General features: G+C 41.6%; 3 protein-coding genes across 3 annotated transcripts; 2 read left to right on the forward strand and 1 right to left on the reverse strand.

The window, feature by feature from the left end:
- Nucleotides 1-1,453: 1,453 nt before the first annotated feature.
- Nucleotides 1,454-7,070, reverse strand: LOC139335265 (trypsin). The gene is made up of 5 exons (XM_070968785.1): nt 7,016-7,070; nt 3,856-4,015; nt 2,788-2,929; nt 2,445-2,708; nt 1,454-1,624 (listed from the first exon to the last, which is right to left on the reverse strand). The coding sequence occupies exons 1-5, from the start codon at nt 7,068-7,070 to the stop codon at nt 1,454-1,456; spliced, it is 792 nt and encodes a 263-aa protein (XP_070824886.1).
- Nucleotides 7,071-11,158: 4,088 nt separating this feature from the next.
- On the forward strand, nt 11,159-14,358 carry LOC139335134 (trypsin). The gene is made up of 5 exons (XM_070968592.1): nt 11,159-11,228; nt 11,926-12,079; nt 12,701-12,839; nt 13,037-13,291; nt 14,203-14,358. Exons 1-5 carry the CDS (start codon nt 11,159-11,161, stop codon nt 14,356-14,358), a joined length of 774 nt encoding a protein of 257 aa, XP_070824693.1.
- A 3,788-nt stretch (nt 14,359-18,146) lies between these two features.
- On the forward strand, nt 18,147-23,959 carry pink1 (PTEN induced kinase 1). The gene is made up of 8 exons (XM_070969453.1): nt 18,147-18,600; nt 19,474-19,743; nt 19,860-19,963; nt 20,070-20,252; nt 20,571-20,734; nt 20,823-20,950; nt 21,073-21,303; nt 22,374-23,959. The coding sequence occupies exons 1-8, from the start codon at nt 18,244-18,246 to the stop codon at nt 22,656-22,658; spliced, it is 1,722 nt and encodes a 573-aa protein (XP_070825554.1). The 5' UTR covers nt 18,147-18,243; the 3' UTR covers nt 22,659-23,959.
- The last annotated feature ends 161 nt before the right edge of the window (nt 23,960-24,120 follow it).

Genomic DNA, 24,120 nt, shown 5'->3' on the forward strand with positions numbered 1-24,120 from the left:
AAGGAATAACATATATGGGAAAATACAAGATGGCCTAGTTTTGAGCCGCTACGACTGTAAAACATGTTTTGTCCAGGGGAATGGTCTCAATCTGTATGTCAAAGCAACCCCCAGAGAGGAACATTTCCTTTTGTGAGCCTATAGAGGACCCTGCATTAACCATGTCAGCTGATGTACTCTAACGCCCCCTGAAGAGGCCCTCTCATACCAGAACAATAGGAATCGGTCTTTATGTAACCAAACCTGTAAAATCAGAAGAATAAAAACCCTGAAATCCATCAATCACATGGGACACTGACACACCCATCATCACAGAGCAAACGGGGCTGAGCAGCGAAACCAGAGATGCCTCTAAAGTAGGTCATCAACTATTCATTCTGTTGTGATACACCTACACCTATCAGGTGTGACGCAGTCTGTACTGATTTCACCTGGTGCAGCCACCACTCATCTTTTGTAGGAATCACTGCTGGCTGAGGCAGCGATGCCTCAGAGCCATTACACAGATTCCTCAGAGGGACGACAGGCTCATGCATATTTCATGAAGGTAGTCCAGTTTTAGGATCGTTCATCAGCTGTTTTAGAAAGGCTGCGTGGTGACAAGCATCCAAGACTTACACCCTACACCAAAAGGGATCGCTGTAGTTTTTAAAAATTAATCAGCGTACTGACTTATTAATTGTCCCCCTGTAATGGCTTTACCGACTTGTTGTATAAATGAGACAGCATGAAGAGGACTTTGCGGGTTATCTATCCAAACAGCTTGTGTAATCCATTGTTAAAAGTCTCCACTCAGGAGCAAAGCCTGTGCTGTAAATGAAGAAGGCAGCCAGAGAGTGGGATGATCAGTACTTTATTAAAGTGTATAAAACAAGAAAGCACTCCAGTCCCTGTCATTGTTGTATAACACACTCACAGTTTCAATCTAGCTCTTCTTTCTTACCTGATTTCATGCATTTGCTCAACACTCACACTTAAAGGTGCTTTATGTATGCACAGTGCCAGGTCTATAACACCACTAGTCCATAAATAAACCACATGAAAATGGCAGTAATCATTCATCATCATTGATTGACATGCTCACAAAGGTCTTCTCCACACACACACACACACACACACACACACACACACACACACACACACACACACACACACACACACACACACACCATGACAGTAACCTAAACCTAACTCTACCCTAACTCTTAAAACCGAGTCTTAACCTTCAAACAGCCCTTTGAAGACCCAGTCCAAATGTCCAACATGCGTAAGAGACATCCACACAAACACATGCCCGCACAGACACACGCATTATTTAAAATGTCAAACTATTTCTTTAACATATAATAAAATGTGCAGAAATGGCAAAAAGAACATTTATTAAATCAAAGACATGAAATTAAAATGAAGTCTCCACTGAGTGTTTTTTTTATTATTATTTTAGTTCTAATTTCTAATTCTGTTTACACCTGCTGTAGTAGTTAAATATGGTGCTGTCTATCCACCTACGATACTTGGACACCGCAGTGTACACTCCAGGAAACTGGGCATCAGCACATCCGCTCCCCCAAGACACCACACCGTAGACCCGGCCCTCACATACAAGTGGACCCCCGGAGTCGCCCTGAAACAGCAGGACAGAAGGAAACATCAGGGGTGACTCGATATTCCTCCAGACTTCCAGCGAGAGTCACATTTTACTGAACAAGAAGCTCAAAGTACAGATCTGGTGATATTCTCGATTTTCTTATTGTCGACAGATCACATGAAAAGGCCAAAACCAACATGGAAAGATCTTATTCCTCTGTGCTGTAGACCTCCACTGCTGTGAAAGCTCACTATTGCACTAAATGCTTAATCTGCGAAAATAACCAACAAATGCATGAAGTCCTCCTGCCGAGTAATGTTTTCTAAAAACTACACAGACTACATCTCTGATACCACTGGTGGAAGAAGTACTCAGATCAGTACAGTACTTCAGCAAAAGTAGCTATACCACAATGTAAAAATACTCCAATACAAGTATGAGTGATACATTCAAAATGCCACTATCCACCATTGTTCAAGACACATTTTTAAAGGTTTTGCAGAGGTAGAAATGAATGCACCTTGTGCCAGACACGGGGCAGACAAGCCAGAATTAATGGGGAAATGGAGGATAGCAGCAAAAAAAAGAAAAGAAAAGAAAAGAAAAGAAAAGAAAAGAAAAGAAAAGAAAAGAAAAGAAAAAACTCATCATTCAACACATTTTAATATGGGTGCCGTTGTAAGAACAACAAGCAGTATCTGAAATGACGGAAAAATCCATCTTAAGATGTAAACATTACAAAGGCAAAAAGAACTGATATATGTGTATATATAAATATGAATATATGAATATATTCTTTGTGTTCAGACTGTCAATTTAAAACAAATCTTTAAACTGAGTAAAAACACCGTCTAACCTTACAGGCGTCCTTTCCACCAGCGCTGTACCCGGCACAGAGCATGTTTTCTGTGATCTTGCCATCGAAGGAGTCGCTGCTGTTGCATTTTCCTGTGGAGACGATGGGGAGCTTGACAGTGCGGAGGGTGGCGGGGATCTGGCCCCTGGGGCTGGTGTAACCCCAGCCTGACACTCGACACACCCTGCCCTCAGCGACCGAGGTGCCGTGCCGGGGCAGCAGGGCAATGGACACGTAGCTGTTCAGATAGACCGGGGCCTTCAGCTGGAGGGGGGGTGGACAGTGCGATCAGGAAACAGTCGCAGGTGGAGTAAAAATACAGTGAAAGGTTTGTGAAATGTACCTTTATAAGCATAATGTCGCTGTTGTTGGTGGTGCTGTTGTATTCAGGGTGTGGAACCAAAAGCTGGGGCAGGATTTCTTGTTCTGTGCCCTCATAGATGGTCAGAGAGTAGTCCCCCGCCACGATCATCATTCTGTTCACCCTGCAGAGACAAAAGCAAAATATCAAAGGAACAGCTACACAGAGTGCGACACCTGATACAGAAAGCCAAAGGGAAAATACAGAGGAAACAAAACCTCACTGAACATCCCATTTGTACAGCTCACCTCATGTTTACATAAGTTTGTTTTGTGCAGCTAACAGCGCAAAAAACAAATGAAGATTCAGTTCACGATGATATTAATGAGACAAAAGAAGTAATTCCTCACTTTTGAGAAGGTGAAACTGATGAATGACTGGAGCTTTTTTTGCGTTCATCATCATCATTTCCTGCAGCTGTCTGCCAGATGTGTAAATTAGTAATGTTTTTTAGATAAAAAAAAACAAAACAAAAACAAAAACCTGAATCTGGGCATTATGTTTAAAACAAAACTTATTTGCAAATCAGTAGATGATAGATCCATAAATAAGAAACCAGTAATGACTCAGCACTATTACTGGACCACTAGTTAATACGGTGATATTTTGACACTGACATGCAGAAAACGACAATCCAGCATCTGTCATTAAATAAAAAGGCTAACATCTGGACTAAGCACTAAGCTTCCTTACGAGCCAATCTGAAAGTGAGCCCGTCAGATTCCAGTAAAACAGAGCTCCATTGTTACGGCTGAGCTTGTATCACTTTCATGCGTTTTCTCTCAGGCCTGATAATTTGCATTATCTGATATGGCTTGAAATCACTGGATCTTCTAATGCAGTCCTGTATACACACATTTACGTACAGGGAAGTCAAGCTGAGGTCATCATATGTCAACAGGCCTTTTATTGCTGCCTACAACGTCCTTACAAGAAGTTAAACCAGGGAACAAAGGTGCAGGGTATACTGTGACCTGGAGATTATTGTGCTTCTGCCTGAGGTTAACTTTTATACTCAGCAGACGTAAATAAAAAGAAGAATCAGCTCACCCAACGTTGCAGTGTGCTGCTGTGACTACCCAGTACTTATTTATCAAGAAGCCCCCGCAGAAGTGCTGACGCTCTGTTGTCTGTATCGACACAATGTACTTGATCGAATGTGGAACTGGTGCGTATCCTCCCACTATACGCCCCTGTGCCACCTCCTGACCTGCGACACACAGAGGGAAATAAAGAGGAGCTTAGGCTGGATTTAGAGGGAGGGACACGTGGAGGGAGAGTCCTCAAGGTTTTTGTGGAAAACCTCAGCGAGCGAACACGGTTGGAGTGGTATTACTGCAGCTGCAGCGTCAGCCATGACAATAAAAGTCATAAAGAAAACAGCAGTTGACTTCATTACGCAGACGCTTCTGGCTTAACAGATCAATGAAAAGCAATCTCATCTCTGAGGTTCATTGATTCACAGTGAGTCTGAGTCTGACCATCGTTATCTGTCTCATGGCAGCACACGCTCACTTAACAGACATTTCTGCTCTTTAAGTGGTGGTTTGAATCCTGCTGCAAATAGAGAAGAATGTACTTAAATTCTAACCATCTTTAGTCAAGTACTTTTACCTGAGTACTTTTTTAAAATTTCTTTATACTCTATGCACCTGCAATCTAAAAAAATATTATATTTTTCAGCCCACTTCAGCTATTTGACAGTTCTGGTTAGTGATTAACGTGTTACATAGAAAACATATGATGAGCTTATAAAATATGATGAAGAATAAACTATCCAGTAAAAATAGTTGTAATTGCTACAACAGTAAAATACTTCTTACGCATGAACACATCAGTACTAATAAAGCAATAATACAATATGTAATAAAAACACTCACAGCAGCCATATTTGTGACATTTTCATTACTTTTTTAGCAATACTTGCATACTTTTTAGTTACTTTTACTTGAAAAGTTTTTTGTTTTGTTTTTTTTAAATCACAGTATTGCGACTTTACTAAAGTAAAGAATCTGTACTTCTCTCATTTTTGTTAACCTAGGTTTAACCATGACCAGAGAGCTTGAACATGTCTTATGATCATGATCTTTTTAATAGAAAAAATGCAGGAGTCCCTTAAAAAAACACGACTGACCCTTTTTACATAATTTCTGGCATCCTGCAGAGTTTGCTGGGCTACAGCTGCCATTTCCTGTGAGTTTGGGGGATTTAATAACCCAAGGAGCTCTTTACATAATGCTGCAGTTGAATGCACATGTTTTATAGGCTGATTCCAGCGTAAGTATTTACATTTAGGCCACAGAGTCAGTATTACCCCATGAGAATATCCTTCCTGGTATTATGGAGCAGACTTTGACACAACAGATTTTTATAATGGGAAATAAAACTTGCTGATTAGTTAACTGAATGAGAAAAAAGATGAACAACTCAAAATCTTTAGAGATTTGGAGGAACTTTGGTTCATTGGACTCAGTCTTCCTGCGATCCTGGCTACAGCACTGACTGTATTAACACTAAAACATTTGAAGCTTTTTGTCTAAAAGTCTACATCACCATGACGAGAGCCATTCAAACACAGAGACGCCATCAGGGACGGAACAACACCTCCTCATTACTGTCCTAGAATGTCCTATAATTAGCAGCAGTGGTGCGTGTCCAGAGCAAAATGGTAACTCTATACAGTATACTGTACACTGGATGGATTGGGTGTGTGTGTGAGATAAACTGGCACACATAAAGGCGCCTTAGAAAGACTTATGTAATAACCTTGGAACTGAACCTTGAATAATGGGTCTCCATTATGTGTCATGTGAGCTGAGTTCAATTTGGTTATTGTTCGCACGGCTAAACTGTGAACTGCGGCAGGTCGACTATTCAACCCCTGAATCCAAAAGAGTTTGGACTCCGTAAAACACATATAAACAGAACGCGATCATCTGCAAACAAACTGTGTTTCCTGACAATAGCTTTGCAAACTCTTCCTGAGCCCATGTAGTAATATCATTCAATCATGTGTTCACAAAGTGGTGAACCTTGCTCCATCCATCCATCCATCCATCCATCCATCCATCCATCCATCCATCCATCCATCCATCCATCCATCCATCCATCCATCCATCCATCCGACTGAACCTCTCCAGGATGCCCCTTTCATAGCCAATCATGATACTATCACCTGTTGGAATGATCCAAACAGGTGTTTTTGGAGCATTCCACATCTTTCCCAGTCTTTAGCTGCTCCTGTCCCAACTTTTTTGAAACGTGTTGCTGCATCAGATTCAGAATCAATGAAGCTAATGAGGTCAAACATTAAATATATTGTCTTTGTGCTGTTTTCAGTTGAGAAAAGAGATTTATAAATCAGGATATTCTGTGTGCTAAAATTAATAAAACTTTATCAGTCTCCAGCCTTGTCCCAGATCCTAGACCTGTTCAAGGCGTTTATCAGAGTCTCCTTTCACATTTTATCTCTGCACCATAATTGGCTTGAACAAAAGGGGGTGTTGGCCTTCATCTGTTGTTCCAGAGGTTTCAAATTCATTTTCTGAATAAGCACACTTTTACTGACCTTTTCATTTCAAAGGCTCTTTATCTCACAATGATATCTATCTAACAATGTGCATGTTACAGAGCTTTGAAACAGTATTAGGGATTTGACTTTGATTTTGAAACTAGACTTTAAAGTGTAAACAAAGTCGTCACAGAAGCCTCAATAAATCTTCCAAATATCACGAAACAAACTGATGCTCTGTCCGATTTACGGCTGAAATATTCTTATCTCGTCATTTAAAGTAAAATCCAACTCAGCCTCGCCTTTTCACTTATACTCTGTTATTGTGATTTATGATTTAAAGCAGAGAGAAGTCATGCTCAGCTAGCTCAGATGAAAGTGACTCTGAGTCACACTTCTTCATCAAAAGACCATCTCAAGGGAGCATCAGGACTGAAAGTGCCACAGAGAACAGCTAAAAGGGGTCTTTTAGAGCATTGATAGAAGGGATGCTCATAACATATCAGATACGCATCCAGCCCATTTACATACACATTCAACTTACAAACCCAAAACTGTGAATATGTTTTTCAGGAGGTTGGATGACACGGTCTGCACCCCAGCTTTCCTGTCACTGTCACCCAGAGGCTTCGCTTCACTTAAAGCCCTTCCATGCACGCACAAACAAAAAGTAAATTCAACATAAAGAGGCTTACTTACAGTTTACAGCCAGGACTTCCAGCACTATACAAAGCAATAAATATGGCAGGTCCATGGTGAGACAATGAGAAGAGCAGTCTACACGCAGAGAGAGGCTTCACCTGTGTGCTGCTCTTCTAATCTTCACAGGATGGCATCGCACCTGCACTCTCGGGTTTCTTATAGTTCCTATTTCCGTTTCCATGGTCACCTCCTTGTCCACAACCGATATATAATTGAAGCTTCCACAGCACGGCCCCTTGTCTCACCTCCTCCATGACCCACTCAGGCTGTCCTATACCTCTGTCATTGTTTATGTAATCACCCTGAAGGCCCATTCACTGTCACATAAGAGGTGAAGCATGTGCTGTGCTTATTGTGCCGTCTTCATCCTGCACGTCAGGAGGCAGGGTCTTATCACGTTATCGTACAGCTCCTGTGATGCTGGAGGCCCGTCAGCTACGCCCAGTAATTAACATCTTTCAACCTCCTGATTGCTGCTGTTAATGTGGATCAAATGGTCCGCCGTCATCCAAAATGAAAGAAGATACAGGGAGGGTCTCTGCAGCTCCTCATCACTGTACAATCTCCCATCAGTGATGTCCCCAGGAAGGATTAATGAGGGTTTTTGACGGATAGCAAGCAGCAGAAGCTTTTTTTGTACACAACCAGGTCGAGCTGCTCCACATTCATTCTCGGGCCAGGCGTCATTAAAAATGGAGCACGGCTCACGCAGGTGTCATCACTGCTTCCATCCCTCTGTGGAGTTCCTGACCTCGGCTGGCTAATAGCCCTCTCCGCTGCCCTCCCTGCTACTGATAGCTGTGGCTGCGCTCTGGGTACCTCTCACATCCCCGGAGTGCTGACTGCTGCCTTTTTTCCACATGACTCCACAGTCCAAGAGCTGTCATCATTGCACATGGCTGCCAGCTCTCACATTCATCTGTCAGGTGCTGGAATGATTCTGTATATCACAAACGCTCTAACCCCTAAAATCTCCTCTCGGTTTAAGCACACTGGTTTTCAGATCATTGTCTGTGCAGGCTTTTCTTGTTTCAGTGAGTTAAGAGGCATTTTTATCCCTATCAGCACAGCAGTATTTGATTTTATTACATCTGTGAGACTTGACAGATCATAAAAAAAGCTTATCAGAGTCAATGTGCTTTAAAATGTGCTTGAGGACTGCAGGTAAACTGTTGTTTTCAATCACTGACAGACAAAGGACACTTAAAAAATAACTAATTCATGACTGTAACAAGATGTTTAACTGAAGAGGACACAGGCAGATCCTGAGATAATCTTAGTTTACAGTCTTTACTGGGGTGGCACTGAGGCCAGTATCACTTCTCTGATGGTTCCAGTGACTCAGCAGCAGCTTCCTGATCAAAACTTAAGCGATTCCTCATTGGTTACAGATATGTTATGCCAGTCAAAGTCAAATTTCTATTATATTTAAGCAGATAATTTTGCTCAATCTGAAGTTATGGGATGTTATACAGTATTACAGAACAATAATACCATTGGTGGAAGAAATACTTGAATCTTTTACTTAAGTAAAAGTAGTAATACCATAATGTAGAAACACTCTGTTCAATAAAATGCAATACATTTAAAGTGTAACTTGAGTAAAAGTACTAAAGTACTAGTATCAAAGTACATGTACAGTACTAAAAGTAAAAATACTCATGATGCAGAATGGCCCATTTCAGAATCAGGTGTATTCAGTTTTTGCATTATGGTAATTAATGCATTCATCACTTGCTGGGTAGTTTGTGGATTTCACTAAGGGATATTTTATATTCTTTATCTGAATATGCAAAGTAATTAGATGCTTAAGTTATCAAATAAGTGTGCTGGAGTAAAAATTACAATATTAACTTCTTAAATATACAGTAGAAGTATAGTGTAAAGTACCTGAAAATGGAAGAAAAGTACTCAAGTAAAGTACAAGTATCTCAAAATTGAACTCAAGTACAGTACTTGAATAAATGTACTTAGTTAATTTCCACCTCTGAGTAACACAGTTATAAAGTAAAGGTTTTAAACTGCATTTAACTTGCATTAAGTTTTGATCAATGTTGCTGTAATGCTAGCACACAGTTGCTCTGAAAGTGTGTTTCTGATCTTCTGATCTTTAAATCCAACATCCATCTCTCTGCCGTTCAGTGAAGAAGGTCAAAAGCTCTTCAGGAGCCTGGACTGCATCGCATCAGCTCTTCATAAATCCTTAATCGAGTTTGCACGTAAAGTCCTTCCCAAGTTCTCAGAAAGCAGTACCTCATTTTAAGTGAGACTTTAAAGTATTGTTTGCTAGGAAACATCTGAAGCACCTCAACAATTCTCTATGTTAGAGCTCACTTGTGCGGTGCAACCCAGTTTAATTTAGTGATGTGTGAATCTTCCCTTAGTCAACATCAAATTACAGCTAGCTCTGCTAAGTGTGAATTTACAAAGAGCTGGAGCAGCTAGCTCCGAGGGTGGATGAGCTTCACCCTCAGGCCTTGGGTGGTTTGGTTCACCTTATCTCTGCTGGAGATGCGTGGAGGTTGTCACGCTGAAGAGGGAACAGCTGCTGCTCCCATTTAAGAGGACCCAGGTGAGGCGCTTTAGGCTCCTGGCCAGGATCCCTCCTGACATCTTATGTGTCTGTCCCTGTGGAGGAGGTGCATGGGAGGAGCACACCAGAGGTATTACATGTCCTACCTGCCCTGGGGATGCCTCGGGTCCCCCCACGAACAAATGGACAATGTGGCTCTGGATCTCTGTTATGCTGCTGAGCCTGTTATCACTGCAGCCCCAAACAAACAAATAGCATATAAAGCTTCCAACATTATGATTTAATTTAGGCTAAATATAACTAGTAGGGGCTGTTGTTGTGGTAATAGCAGCATTAATAGTAGTAGTAGTCTTATTAGTTTTAATAATAGTGTTGCATTGTTAGTCTTATTAAGCCTATTTGTAAATCAATAAAATATTCAGTCCTATGTTAAATTTTGAAGCCACAGTCAGACAACATCTCTGTGAACTTCTGCACTAATGTGTGAAGGACAGTAGAACCATAGCGTTTGAGATGTTGGCAGCCTGTTGTGATGGGGAGAGCAGAGCCTGTATGTCAACAATTTAAAAAGAATTAATACTGCAATAACATCTTTTACCTGCTTTTCATCAGACCTTTATTAAAACAAAAGGAAAAAATTCTATATGCAAATAGAATTGTCACTGTGACCTTTTTAAAAAAAAATAAAAAATAATAATAATAATAATCCATACACGCATGAATTTTGTCCCATCAGCAAGGCCAAAAACATTTATTCTGTCCAGAACGTGTTGCTGATGATGATGATGATCCATCTCTAATACCTCCACAGCCCAGGGTGCAAGCAGAAGACTAGAGCTCAGAAACAAACATAATGCAAGAGAACACTTTAGCTTTGTCATGTAGTAGGTCAGTTTCATTGTGTCAGCGTGAGATGGTCAGAGTACAAAACCAGACGAAAAGATAATTTAAACAAAAGATCTGCGCCAGGATACTGTTTCATTATAAAAGGCAACAGGACAGCATTGGTCCCATCAGTTGGAGATACTGTGAAGGTTGCTGTATTTGGGTTTACAGGTAAGCAGAGGGTGATTTTCACCATTTTTAGTCAAAATTAGTGATTAATACTCAGGAGTCTGCCCAGATTTCAGGGTAAGATGAACAGCAAAAACTATGATCTGCTTATTGTGTGTAATACATGTTAAATTGTTCTAGAATATTCCTTTATATGAATCAAAATGAAATGACGTGATTCAGTTAAACATTAGAAACATAGATTCTTACCAATCAGTAATCAAATTTAGCCATTGATTTCAGTTTGTGTAGGAGCAGCAGGAGCAGGAGTTTTTCTCCTTATTTCGTTGCACTTCAGTAACTTATAGCATAATCTAAAAACCCTTCATCTACAAAATGCCTTTAGGTGTCATAAACAACACAGTAAGCATTAAACTGAGACACGTCACATGTTTAGAGCCTGCTGATAAAAGCTTTAACTCTACCATAATTTGGGACATTGCATTTTACACAGTGATAAATAGACTTCATCAACACTGTCAGAGTAATTAAATGAATCATCACATTATATTCTGTTCATAGAAGCTGCTAAAAGTTCTGTGTCTGCATGACAGATGATGAGTAAAAATATGACTCCTCTGCAAACGTCGACTGTGCTGTTCCTGTTGGCTTTCTCAGCATCAGGTAAGTTCCTCAGTCCCAACATTTTAATTCCTGGGTGCAAAAAGAAACGCGATGAGTCAAGAGGTAGAGGCATGTTGAACGGGACTTTCACAGAGCGTTGGCTGAGGGTGAAAACAGGGACGTATGCACATCAGGAGAATCGGACATGCCAGACCTCTGGTGACGTGGCCTTCAGCCTCTCGTCTGTAGTGCGTTAAGATCTGAGGTGGAGGTAGTGCTCGGATCTTCATCAGCATCAAACTTTCATCAGCAATACATACATACATTATATCATTGTATTATGATTATTAATGCAGTAATGTGTTCATCAGTTCTACTTCATATCGTTTATCTGCTGGGTATGTCGCGAATGTCCCCTACGAGATCGATAAAAGTTTCATTTTACATCATAATTTATTTGTTGAATAGATTTTGTATTGTATCAAGTAACTAGTAACTAAAGTTGGCAAATAAATGTAGTTGAGTAAGAAGTGCAATATTTACCTCAGCGAGTATAAAGTAGCAGAAAATGGAAATATGCTAGTAAAGTACAAGTACCTCAAAACTGTACCTAAGCACAGTACTTGAGTAAGTATTCTCAGTTACTTTCCTTCACAGATTAATATTATTAAGACCATAGAGCATTAAATATGAAGTAAATTTGACTTTTCTTTCAAACCAAAACACCTCACAGTGCACTGTTCTCTGCTGTCTGCAGAGACGTTTGCAGCGAGGATCATCGGGGGTCAGGAGGTCTGGCCGTACTCCATCAAGTATCAGGCATCCCTGCAGACTGAGAAGAGGAGTCACTTCTGTGGAGGAACCTTAGTGGCCGCTCAGTGGGTGGTGTCTGCTGCCCACTGCTGGAGACCGTGAGTACTGACATTTACAGGGATTAAAAACTGACGCTTTGAGCAGCAGTGAAGGAAGCATTGGTCAAAAAACATGAAATATCCATTAATAAATTTTCCAGAAAATTTTGCAAGGGGCAGAGTTTAGCAGGAAAATGGAATTAACTCAATTTGTCCAACCATCAGAAATCTGGGTGCCGATCATCAGGTCGTGTTTAGGAACGGGCCAAGCCAAACGCCCTGAACCCAACCCAAAGGGGGCGCCACAAACACCAAAAACATGTACTGAAAAACTCAGTGGACAGAATCTCACTCATTTCTGTGCACATAGTCTGGGGACAAGCAGGACTATGAGGGTGTGATTAGTGAAATGCTGCAGACTTTGACTGCATTAAACAAGCCGAAGTGACTTTGCCCCTCTTGTTGTTCGTTGTTGGTCGCTTTAACCCAATAAACTGCCTCCTTCTGTTGAGCACAAAGGGGCTTAAATCTGGAATCACCTCTTGCATCTATATTTTAATTTGTTGCTGTATAATGTGGACAGGACACTTTCTTTTGTGACAGCAGAAATGTGAAATTTCCCTGTAATTCACAGTTAAAGGCTAAATTCTGAAGCACTTTGTGTCTGTTTTTGGCTGGCAGGAGCAGCCTGATGATAGTGGTGTTAAGTGAACACAGCCTGGAGGAAGCAGAGGGCTTTGAACAGGTCTTTAATGTCTCAAAGATATTTGTCCCCAACTATAGCTACAAGACATACAACAATGACATCATGCTCATCAAGGTAGGCAGAACGGCAGCAGTCTGATACGACACATGGAGCTCTTGACACACACACACACACGCACACACACACACACACACACACACACACACACACACACACACACACACACACACACACACACACACACACACACACACACGATGAGGCTTAACACATCTCAGCTGTGCAGCTGTAACTTTCGCTTTGTCTTACAGCTGAGCAGGCCGGCAAAGCTGAATGCCAATGTCCAACCAGCCGCTCTGCCTGATGACAGGACCCCTCCACTCTACTCTGATGTCTGCACAGTGAGCGGCTGGGGGGTGACACAGATTTACAGTTACTACCTCTCCCCTGTGCTGCGCGCTGTGGACGTCAGAGTAATACCTTACTGCAGTTATTACTACTGGGGGAAGATCACTTCAAACATGCTGTGCGCTGGATCTCGGCTGGGGGGCAAAGACTCCTGCCAGGTACACATACCTCGAATACCTTAATGAGGAGACCTAGCTAACAAGGTTGCATAATGTTGTTTTGTACATTGCATATTAATTTATTCTAATTAATAATTCCCTTTGTATTGCTCTTCATGCTGTGCATTGTATGTTTCTGTGTTGCATGCTTTAATTAGTGCCTGACTGCACGTGCACTGCATGTTATCATTACTAATGTCAGCTTTTTCATTATTGCACTGCACGTGTGTTGGCCTGTCCTGTATTCTTTGTAAGAGTGACTACTGTAACATCTGTCCTGGGACTACAGATGAAGAGTCTTCAGCTCACAGCTGTGTGAAGCTGTACTTATTTACAGCAGTGCTATGTGCTAAATGTTACATTAGCATGCTAATGTGAATTTGATGCTGGTAGTTAAAAGTATTGGACAAATATACATTTTGAGTGAAAGTGATTACACTTCATCCCGAGGGGGACACGAATATGTGTAGTAAATTTCATGGCTATCCATCCACCAGTTGTTGAGACATTTCACTTAAAAAAAGGAAAAATATCAGCTTCTTGATGCTACAGGAAAAGTCCTGGGATCACCAAAATCAGTAGGATTCATCCTCTCAGGACCACGAATATGTCTGAATAAAACTTCATGACAAATCTAGACGATGAGATATTTCTGTCTGGACCAAACTGGTGGACCAACTGACTGACCGACCGACTGGCATTGCCATGCCTAAAACTACGCGCTAGCAGGGCTAAAAGCAGCCTTTTGGCTAACTCTGGTACATTTATGGCAATCTTTATTAATATGTGCACAATCTGTGCAAAAAAACATAAAGCTCACTGAAATACTCAATAGCTAATATTACAAACTAGTACATCATTCAAGACTGAACTTGAAAAGATCATCTCTAACTGGTCCTTGTGATCCACAGGGTGACTCTGGTGGCCCCCTCATCTGTAACGGCAAATTTGAGGGCATTGTCTCCTGGGGTATCAGCTGCGCAAACCCATACTTCCCTGGAGTCTACACCAAAGTGAGGAACTACGTCAACTGGATCAACTGGATTATCAGCAATAGCTCACCATGAACACAATCCTTGATGAGGAGCCAATTCACTGCATTATTTGCAATGGCCCTTTTTTTTAATTATTATTAACTCTCTTTGTGTTTACAGTGCTAAATGTCAATGTAACACGCTACGTTTATTTCATTTCATAATGTTGGGGTTTGCTATATAGAGCCAGAGTTATCATCTCTAGATATGAGCTTCCCTGGAAGTGTGCTCAAAGATAGTTGATTTTCATTCATTCATTGCTCCAAAATGAGATAAAGAAATAAACCTATTATTATTATCATCATTATTAGTGGAAGGAGTAATTGTTGTGGTAGTAGCAAAGATGTTAAAGCTGCATTGATCAGTAGAGTGGGACAATATAATTATAACCAAGCTTTGGATTTACGTGGTCAGCTTTCCAATATAGTTGGAAATTCAGGTGTTCACATGCTTTGACTCATTGAGAGTATGTTTAAGTTCAGTCTTTTTTACTGTAGGATGTGGATTTTAAATAATTAAGCTTAAGAGAACAGCTGAGTAATTACGAATTGTTTAAAGATCCAGTGTGTTGCATTTAGGAGGATCGTTCGGGAGAATTTAATGTGATACAGCTGGCTTATAATGAAACATTTTATATTTTCCTTGTCACTGAGCTATGTCTTGCTGATGGCATATTATTATGAAGACGTAATATTACCAGGAAATGTTGATAACTTTAGGTTTCTCATTATAATTACTATAACCAAGCAAGTGAATATGTTAGCTGTGGACTTGCTTGCAACCATAGGTGCATGAACGGTGCTAAAACAAAGCTTACTTTATTTCACCTTCATCATATTACTGTCATTAATCTTTCATAGCCACAAAAATGCATATCCTGCACACGGCTGTGTCTAAAAAAGAAAAATTAGCAATCTTGGCCCCTCAAAAATAACTTGCATCTTTCTTTCACTAGCTTCCAGAACAGATGGATGCGCAAGTCAGATCAACACCTTTACGACAAGATGCAGCAATGCTCATGGGAAATGTAGTCTTCAGTCAGGGGAGCACTACCGTTTTTGTCCACAGGGGCCGCCAAAATAACACAAAATTAAAGTTACTTGTAGTCGCTTTAAGATCATTCTTAAGCCTATTTTTATGTTTTATTTACATGCTGGCCCACCTAATCTGACGACTCACAGGATACAGCTGACCTTTTCGTCAACTGTGAAAAGTACTTAACGTTTATTGATATTATTTTTCTGCCCATAGTTATTGAGGCTTATTGAGTTAAATCTCCAGACTGATGTATCTTGTATTTCCTTTCCTCATATTTTCTTTAATGATGCAAAAACATTTAAGTGTTGTGTTTTGAGCTGATAAAATGCTGCAGTCCTGATGCTGATGAAGACTCGCCTCGGACTCTGGGGATTCACACTGGACATCCTGTTGTTGCACAAGCGGGACCTCTGTCGCTAATGCATTCATGCATATCTTAAGAATCTCTCAAAGTTGATTCAGTTCCTCAAAAAAGGTACAAAAGACAGGAAAGCTTCTCACAGTATTTGCCAAATAAAATCACAGAAAAATCTGAGTTTATTAACTCCTTGTGTTGTCTGGTGAGAGTGTAAAGTCATCTTCTTTTTGAGCTTTAATTGCAGAACTTAATAACTAAAACACTCAGTAATTACAATTATTACAACAGAATTAGAAATGTAGAACAAACCAAACAGTTCAGGTAAACCATGTGAATAAACTCTTAATTGCTGGGAGATGTGCAACCATCCGTGCAATGCAACGGCCGCCATGTTCGTCAGATTTTTTTTTTTGGCCGTTTCTCAATATGCGTTCTTCTCTGTACTTGTGTTGAATTTGGGGCCTGGCCTCACTCAGAGAATAAATGCTTCATCTAACACCATTTTATTAGACCAGAGCTGTCCTATCCAGTCTGGTGCGCATGAACTGATGAAGCCTGCTCAGATGAAAGGCGAAATGTCTTCCAAGACAAACTGACAAAGTCCAGTTGCAAACGATTGAATGCCCTGAAGCCCATGACACCAGACAAGATTTTAGGCTGAGCAGAGAGTCCCTGGCGGTGCTGCTGGAGCTTCTCCACCAGGAAAGGCGACACGGATGGGGTGCCACAATAGAGACCTTGGTCTGTCTCTTCTGGTTGGCGAGTGGGACATCTTCCATTTGTGGTGGCAAGGGTGTTTGGGATGCATCGCTCCACTGTTCACTGCATCGTCCATCGAGTTACTGAGGAGGTGATGGCCATTCGCCACAGGGTCATCTACCTCCCCAAGACCACAGAAGACCTGGCGGCAGTAACTGAGGAGTTTGCAGGGCTGGCAAGACACAGAGCTTTTCGAAAAGCTGCTGGAGCAATCGATGTCTGCCATGTGAGGATCAAGCCTCCAAGCGGTCCTGATGGTCACTGTTATCGGAGCAGGAAACTGTTTGCTTCAATAATCTTGCAGCACCACCAGGGACTCCTGCTCAACTGTATATGTTCTCTGTAAATCTGCAAATCTCTGTAAATAGTCATTTCTGCTGATCTTTTGGAAATAGTTCTACAGTTGTACAGAATGGCCACTTGTAAATAGAAATATTCATACTGTCTCCTTGTAAATATCTGTAAATGTCACAGAAAAAATAAACTAATTGTGTTGTCACTGAAGAGTAGTTCAAAAGTCTACTTATACTGTAAATAAGAAATGGAATAGATAATGTAACGAGCTTATAAGATTTTAATTTTGAACACAATATTTTTAATTAACAAACAAATAAACATGAGTGAAGCATGACAAAAGGTAAACACACAAGATCACATTATCACAGATATGTACAGATTCACAAAAGTGACAGGACAGACATAAGATTCCCACCCCCACCCAAAAACAACATTCATTTGATGTGATCCAAAGATTATATTTGTTCCTTTATGTAACTTTCACATACAAATACAGTATGTATAGAGAACAAATGGGCTATTCCTTTATGCCTCAACAGTTACCTCCATCCGAGTGTGGCCGTGTTTTTGGCCCCTGTAAACAGATGGTCGTTTTGACCACGGAGTTTAATAAACTCCTCCGTCTGCTCCTTGTTCACAAAATGACATGTAAAGCATATTTTCTGTTATGTCAACAGACAAAATTATTGTTCGATATAATAACGACAATAACAATAATAATGGTGCTGCTGGTGCTGTTTGTCGCTATTGTTAAAAAAAACAAACAAACAATCGGTGCGCAAAGCGTTTTGGGATATGTGAGGCCGCGAAGGATAGTAGCGATGCATCCTCCGAAAAAAGGAGGACGCATTTGTCGGTTGCATTTGGAGGACCCTTCGAATGTGGACGAATTGGGACAGCCTTCGCGCAGCGCTATGACGTAATCGGCCTTCAAACGCGTCCTCCGAAGGATGCAGCCCCTGAAATGGGACACAACCCAAGTCAGCTTTGAACTCTAAAAAAAATAATTGATCAAACGACATGCATATAGAATTTGATCATGATTCTACGTTTATAAATGAAATTGCTGGTGGGCTTAATTAGTGGAATTGAACAACAAACTGTTGGTTCCCCAGTGACAGAAAATCTCCACACAGCAGTGAAATGCATTATCGACACAAACTCACATTCATGGCACACAAAGTGCTTTCAGGGACTCACAGAGGTGTAGACTTGAGATTTCAGGACTTTGGACTTGACTTGGATTTGGCTGCTGTGGGACTTGAGTGACCTCAAATTTTAAATTGTAGTGTTTTGCTTGCACGGAATAATATTTCATTGTATAGGAGCTGAATAGAAAATAAAGTTATCCACGACGCGCATGCGCAGTGCTTTGTTGACATAATACTGTCCTTGCTGGGGAGAGCTGACGACTGTCTGACACAAGCGGACTAAATAACCCATTAACTTGCTTTTCCGGGTAAATTATGTCTGTGAAACACGCTATCAGCCGCGGGCTCGAGTTGGGCCGGTCGGTCTTTCAGCTGGGTCTCCTCAAATCGGGTGGCCGAGTGGTAGCAAAGCTCCGAGCTGAACGTTTCCGTGTAGGCCCGTCGGTCCGCACCGCTCAGCCTCAGGCTTTCCTGCCGTCTCGGTACCGCTACTACCGCACCTCTCTGAAGGGCCTGGCCGCGCAGCTTCAGTCCGCCGGCTTCAGGAGAAGGTTCGCCGGCGGGTCTCCACGAAACCGGGCCGTGTTTTTGGCTTTCGGTCTCGGCGTGGGACTTATCGAACAACAGCTTGAGGATGACAGGAAGAGCGCCGCGACCTGTCAGGAGATCCAGGTACGAAATCACCAGATAAACTGTTTTCCTGAGGTAGTATTCGTGTACTTTTTGCTTAACTTGAGTATTCCCATTTTCAGATAACATCAAACTTTATTAATCCCACACCAGGCAAGTTAAGTAGTTATAGACAGAAAAAATAAGAGGCATAGAAAAAATAAACAAACAAGAAAATAATAAAGGAGAGTAAAATCAACTATATCCATATATATATATGGGCATTATATTCAAGAGTATAAAGATACCATTGCCTTGAGAAAGAATGGCTCGGTTTCTCAAAAGAAAAATTTGAATTGCACATGAAAAATTTGTTCGAAAAAATGATAACATAGTAAAACAATGGAATATTAATAACATTTCCATTATTATATGTATTATATATGATTTTCTGCCACTTCTACTCCACTACACATAATTTAACTTTAATTACATACATTTATTTTATATACAAAACATGATCAAGTTACAAAATATTAATATGTTAAAGGTTAAACTACCAAACCAAGGGCTTAAAATGAGCTGTTTTTATGTTGAACCAGCCACAGCACTCAAACAGTAATCCATTAACACAGTGTAGTAATTTTTTATACTGCTCTAGAAGTTTTAGTTTTCCTTTAATTCAGGATTCCTTTCCTGCATTAAGAAATATTTCTGCATTAAAGTTCCTGAAAGTTTATTGGTGTCAAAAAAGGGAAGGTTTCAGTTTTTTTTAAAAAACATGTAACTTTAATTATTTTTTGCAAAGAGCTTTAATCCAGCGTGTGGAAAGTCTTCTCCTTGGCTGAATCTGTCATGCTTCACCTGGCCTGAGGATGGGATGTGCACACACAACTGCTGCTCTGCGTCTTAAAAAATGTTTCTCACAATGTGCAGGCTGTGTTCAGCAAGAGAAGATTCCAGACCTCGCTGAAGCCTTTCACCTCCGGATATAAACTGGAGGATTATATTATTGGGAATCAGGTTGGGAAAGGCTCCAACGCTGCTGTGTACGAGGCTGCCGCTTCGTTTGCCCCCCCCAAGCAGAGTAACGACCCTCAGGTGAAGCTGAAAGAAGATGAAGAGGAAGGGGAGACTCCTCGATCTCTGACGTGCTGCTCACTGAAAACCTTCCCTCTGGCCATCAAGATGATGTGGAACTTTGGGGTAGGTGTTCAACATGATTCAACACTTTTCCCCACAGTTTTACGTATCAGTCCTGGGAGGGAAAACAGCCGCGCATCAGGACTGGTGAGTATTTTTTTGATGCAATTTGTTTGCAGGCGGGGTCGTCGAGCGAGGCCATATTGAAATCCATGTCACAGGAGCTGGTGCCTGCAGGTCCTCTGGCCTTCAAGCAGGAAAAAGAGGAAGTCACTCTGGATGGGTGAGTATTTTACCTCCAGTGCTTTCATTGTGCCTTACTCATCCTGCAGTCCTGAGCAGGGAGCACCAAAGTTGCCCATGAATAACTGTGATCCCTCTGCATTCAGACACTTTGGAGTCCTGCCCAAAAGACTGTCCGCACACCCTAATGTGATCAGAGTGTACCGGGCTTTCACAGCAGACGTCCCGTTGCTACCAGGTGCCCAGGAAGAGTATCCAGATGTGCTGCCAGTCAGGCTCAACCCCGCTGGCCTGGGCAACAACCGCACCCTCTTCCTGGTCATGAAAAAGTAAGACCTGCCATCAGTCAGGGTTTTAATGTGAACTAGCAGCAGAGGGAAATGTCCAGAGTGAACGGTGAGGCTGAAATCAGTGAGGTGAGATTACAAACAGGAAAGCTGGATTACATTCTGCATGGTTTCCTGTGAATTCCTCCTGCACGTGACTCCAATCACAGCAGACCTCACCGCTACAAATCAAAGATGCCGACCATACATAGCATCAAAAACTTGGAAATCTTAGGGATTCTAACTTTAAGAAGTGTATACGAGAAAGCTGGAGACATCCAGTTCAACAGCACTGACATCCTGTGGTCCTCTGTGCTGTAGCTACCCCTGCACGCTGCGGCAGTACCTGGAGGTGTCCACACCAGGCCGGAGGCAGGGCTCCCTGATGGTGCTGCAGCTCCTGGAGGGGGTCGACCACCTGTGCAGACAGGGCGTCGCTCACAGGGATCTCAAATCTGACAACGTGCTGTTGGAGTTTGACTCTGGTCAGAGAAACATTTAGTCCTCAAGAGAACAATTGGAAATTTGATTCCATCTGTTCAGTGTTAAAATTTAAATTTCACTCTTGCACAGACGGATGCCCCCGTTTAGTGATTACCGACTTTGGCTGCTGCCTGGCCCAGACTGACTCTAGTCTGCAGCTGCCCTTCAACAGCGTGTGGGTCAGCAGAGGAGGGAATGCCTCCCTCATGGCCCCTGAGGTAGGCTTAAGTAGTTCTTTATTTATGTTAAATGGCGAAGCGGAGCATTATCATTTGTGGACAGTAGAAGAAGACTGTGTGTACTGTAATCACTGTCATCTTCATGATGTGTCCGCCCAAAGGTGACCACTGCGGTTCCGGGCTGTGGTGTGGTGATTGACTACAGCAAGGCGGACGCCTGGGCTGTGGGTGCCATCTCCTATGAGATATTCGGCCAGCATAACCCGTTCTATGGAGCAGTGGGACTGGAGAGCAGGAGTTACCAGGAGAAGCAGCTTCCTCCTCTGCCCTCCAGCATTCCAGCTGATGTGCAGTACTTGATCCGATTGCTTCTCAGGAGGAACCCAAGCAAGGTACAGCAGGGCCTGTGGAGGGTTTGTCAGGGATGCTGTGTGCTCAGTGATTGACTGATATTGACTGAAAATCAGAAGTTAGACCAGTTTTGTGTGCCATTAAATCACTCTCACTAGCTATGAGAATAACTTAAACCTGCATTATCTTTACTTCCTTTGGTCACGGGGACAATTCAGCAAGCTGTGAACACAACATCAGCATATTATCATCTTATTATGTTGCTTATTTAATAGTGCTCTCAATCGATTAAACTATTTAATCGCGATTAATCTCATGAATGTCATAGTTATCTTGTGATTAATCGCAAATTAATTGGACATTTTTATCTATTCTAAATGTCCCTTGAATTATCATTTTAATAATTATCAACATGGAAAAGTGGATAGACTTGCTTTGTGCAAATGTTTTTTATTGAAAACAATAATGTGTAGTGTTATATTTCACACTAACATTCTCACTTTGAGCAGTCATTCACATTTGAATGAATCAAATCTCACACAATTTAACACTATCAATAAACAGATGACAAAAAAATAAATATTTGGTTACAAAAAAGCCCTTCAACAACCCTTTCTATGGGATCAAAACAGGGTGATTCAAGATAAAGTTACAAAGTGCACATCATTGTAAACTAGGACTCAGCCTATAGTGCAGTTAAACCATGGCTTAAACTTTCCTTTCTTAAGTTTCCTTTCAACATAACAGCATCCACATGCCTCTGTGGAAAGCCGTCCATTGTCGCCTGGTTTTGACAAGGATGTGACAGATAAAACAGGAAGTTCAAAGTTAGAAGCTAGAAGTAACACTAAAACCCTGTAAATGTATCGTGTTACTGTTCACTGATGCTGCTGAAAGGTGAGAACACGCTCTGAATGGAGGTAAACGTATCAGGTGATAAGTGACTACCACCACCTCCTTTCACATTACACATCATTTTGCACTCAGGTATGGGTACATTTAATAATTGCTCAGTTGTTCTGTCTGTGTGTGTAGCAGCAGTCTGGGAACATTAACCATTAACCAACTGTTTGATGCTCCAGTGCTCATGTGTGTTATTGTTACTCTGCAGCGCCCCAGCGCCCGTGTGGCAGCTAACATGCTGCATCTTAGCCTCTGGGGACGGAAAGCCCTGGCCAGTCAGGACAGCGTTGGCATGAGGAAGATGGTTGATTGGCTGCTGTGCCAGTCTGCCGTGGTTCTCCTGAGGGGCTGCAGTGGACCCAGTGGGAACACGGTGGAGGCGGAGCTTCAGAGGAGCTTCCTGTCTAATCTGGACCTGGAGGACCTGCGCACCGCTGTGGGCTTCCTCCTGTATGGGCGGGAGCAGCGTCAGGCCTGCATTCTGTCTGCATAGATCACTCATTCAGACATGTAGTTTAAGAGAGACTGTGAGCCTAGAGTGAAACTGCTTTGATATTCAGCCAGACATCTATATTTGTAATATTTATAGTGTTAGCCTTTACATCTAATGGCTGTTACCCCACTGAGACTGCACTCTTTCACTGTCCTACATCATCTGTGGCTGTCAGTGTCTACCAATTATTGTTCATTATCAAATTGTCTAAATCACCTCTTTGGATTTCCCGATCCAGCTTAAACCGCTGGGGTCCACTGCTGCTCAGATAAATTTCCCATGATGTGTTCTCACAGACTCAGCATCCCTACAGCATTAGCAGGAGTGAAAACAAAGCGCTGTCAGTGGCTGTTTATGCAGAGCGAAACCGTTCTTTGAGGCGTGAGGGTCCCATTTCACCATCTGATTGGCTGATGAGGCTACTGTTAGTACCTGTGTTCGTCAGCTCCAAACATCTGAACTGGCCCAAAAATACGAGGTGCCGATGGACACGTCCAGTATTTCTGTCAAAGGAGTTGATATTTTCTTTTACAAGCTTTAATGCACTTGTAGATATTTTTTAGGAACGACCCCACACTCGTACAGTAGTTGTTCCCTGTTTGTTTAAAATTGGTCTGCGGAGAAGGTTTAGATAAAGCTTTAGATAAAGGCCAATGCAGATATTTTACATTAGAGTAAAAGTACACACTGTGCTTGTCAGAACCTACTGTGTAGGGCGACATGAAGCTTCACATATTCACAGGTAACATGCAGCTTTAAACAGCCTGTACGTCCATCAAACTGTCAGTCATAAACAGCTTCCCAGTGCGTGTCCGTGTAAGAGCCCAGCAAACACTTACTCATCGTTCTGCACAACATAATGCATGTAAAAACCTCCCCGACGTGTCACTACATGTTATCTCAGTGACGATTGTGGAAAGCATGGATCCTGCAGATTGACTGACCTTCAGGATGAGATTCAGCTTCGTTTTTGTTCCTGTGCTTTGCACTTTATGTCCATGTTTGCACTTGCTCAGAGCCATTGTTAGGGCTTACTGGTGTTTGTTGGCAGATTAGAGATCATGGCAATTATATTATGGTAAATTATTAAAAACAAATATGCCAAGTCTAATATAGAGTGACAGGCCTTATTAAAACTAGTCACATTAAGCCTGCAATTTTGGCATCATAAATAAAAACAATCATGAGGTCAGTTAGGGATACAATATGTGGAGTGTTTTCATACTAAAGATGGTGAGAAATATTTTGGATATATGTAGATTTTTCTGCTGTTTCAGAATTAAAGGGTCTGTCTGAAAAGAGCTCTGAATGGATTGTGCAAATACTTCCTCCTCTGTCTGATTTTATGTCTGAGTGAAGTGAATTTAGATGTGTTTTGGTTGGCAATCTACACAATAAGATCATTCATGATTTGTTATCAATTAAAATCGTAGGTTTATGAACCAGAGCTTAATTTGTTGTA

The sequence above is a fragment of the Chaetodon trifascialis genome, chromosome 8 (genome assembly GCF_039877785.1).
Source record: "Chaetodon trifascialis isolate fChaTrf1 chromosome 8, fChaTrf1.hap1, whole genome shotgun sequence".
NCBI classification, from domain to species: domain Eukaryota; kingdom Metazoa; phylum Chordata; class Actinopteri; order Chaetodontiformes; family Chaetodontidae; genus Chaetodon; species Chaetodon trifascialis.

Coding starts and splice junctions, on each gene's coding strand:
- LOC139335265 (XM_070968785.1), bottom strand. CDS start 7,070: ATGGACCTGCCATATTTATTGCTTTGTATAGTGCTGGAAGTCCTGGCT. Junction 2,930..3,855: donor GCAGCACACTGCAACGTTGG/GTGAGCTGATTC, acceptor TTGTCTCTGCAG/GGTGAACAGAATGATGATCG. Junction 1,625..2,444: donor GTGGAAAGGACGCCTGTAAG/GTTAGACGGTGT, acceptor CTGCTGTTTCAG/GGCGACTCCGGGGGTCCACT.
- LOC139335134 (XM_070968592.1), top strand. CDS start 11,159: ATGATGAGTAAAAATATGACTCCTCTGCAAACGTCGACTGTGCTGTTC. Junction 11,229..11,925: donor GTTGGCTTTCTCAGCATCAG/GTAAGTTCCTCA, acceptor TGCTGTCTGCAG/AGACGTTTGCAGCGAGGATC. Junction 13,292..14,202: donor GGGGCAAAGACTCCTGCCAG/GTACACATACCT, acceptor TGTGATCCACAG/GGTGACTCTGGTGGCCCCCT.
- pink1 (XM_070969453.1), top strand. CDS start 18,244: ATGTCTGTGAAACACGCTATCAGCCGCGGGCTCGAGTTGGGCCGGTCG. Junction 20,253..20,570: donor CTCTTCCTGGTCATGAAAAA/GTAAGACCTGCC, acceptor TCTGTGCTGTAG/CTACCCCTGCACGCTGCGGC. Junction 20,951..21,072: donor CCTCCCTCATGGCCCCTGAG/GTAGGCTTAAGT, acceptor GTCCGCCCAAAG/GTGACCACTGCGGTTCCGGG.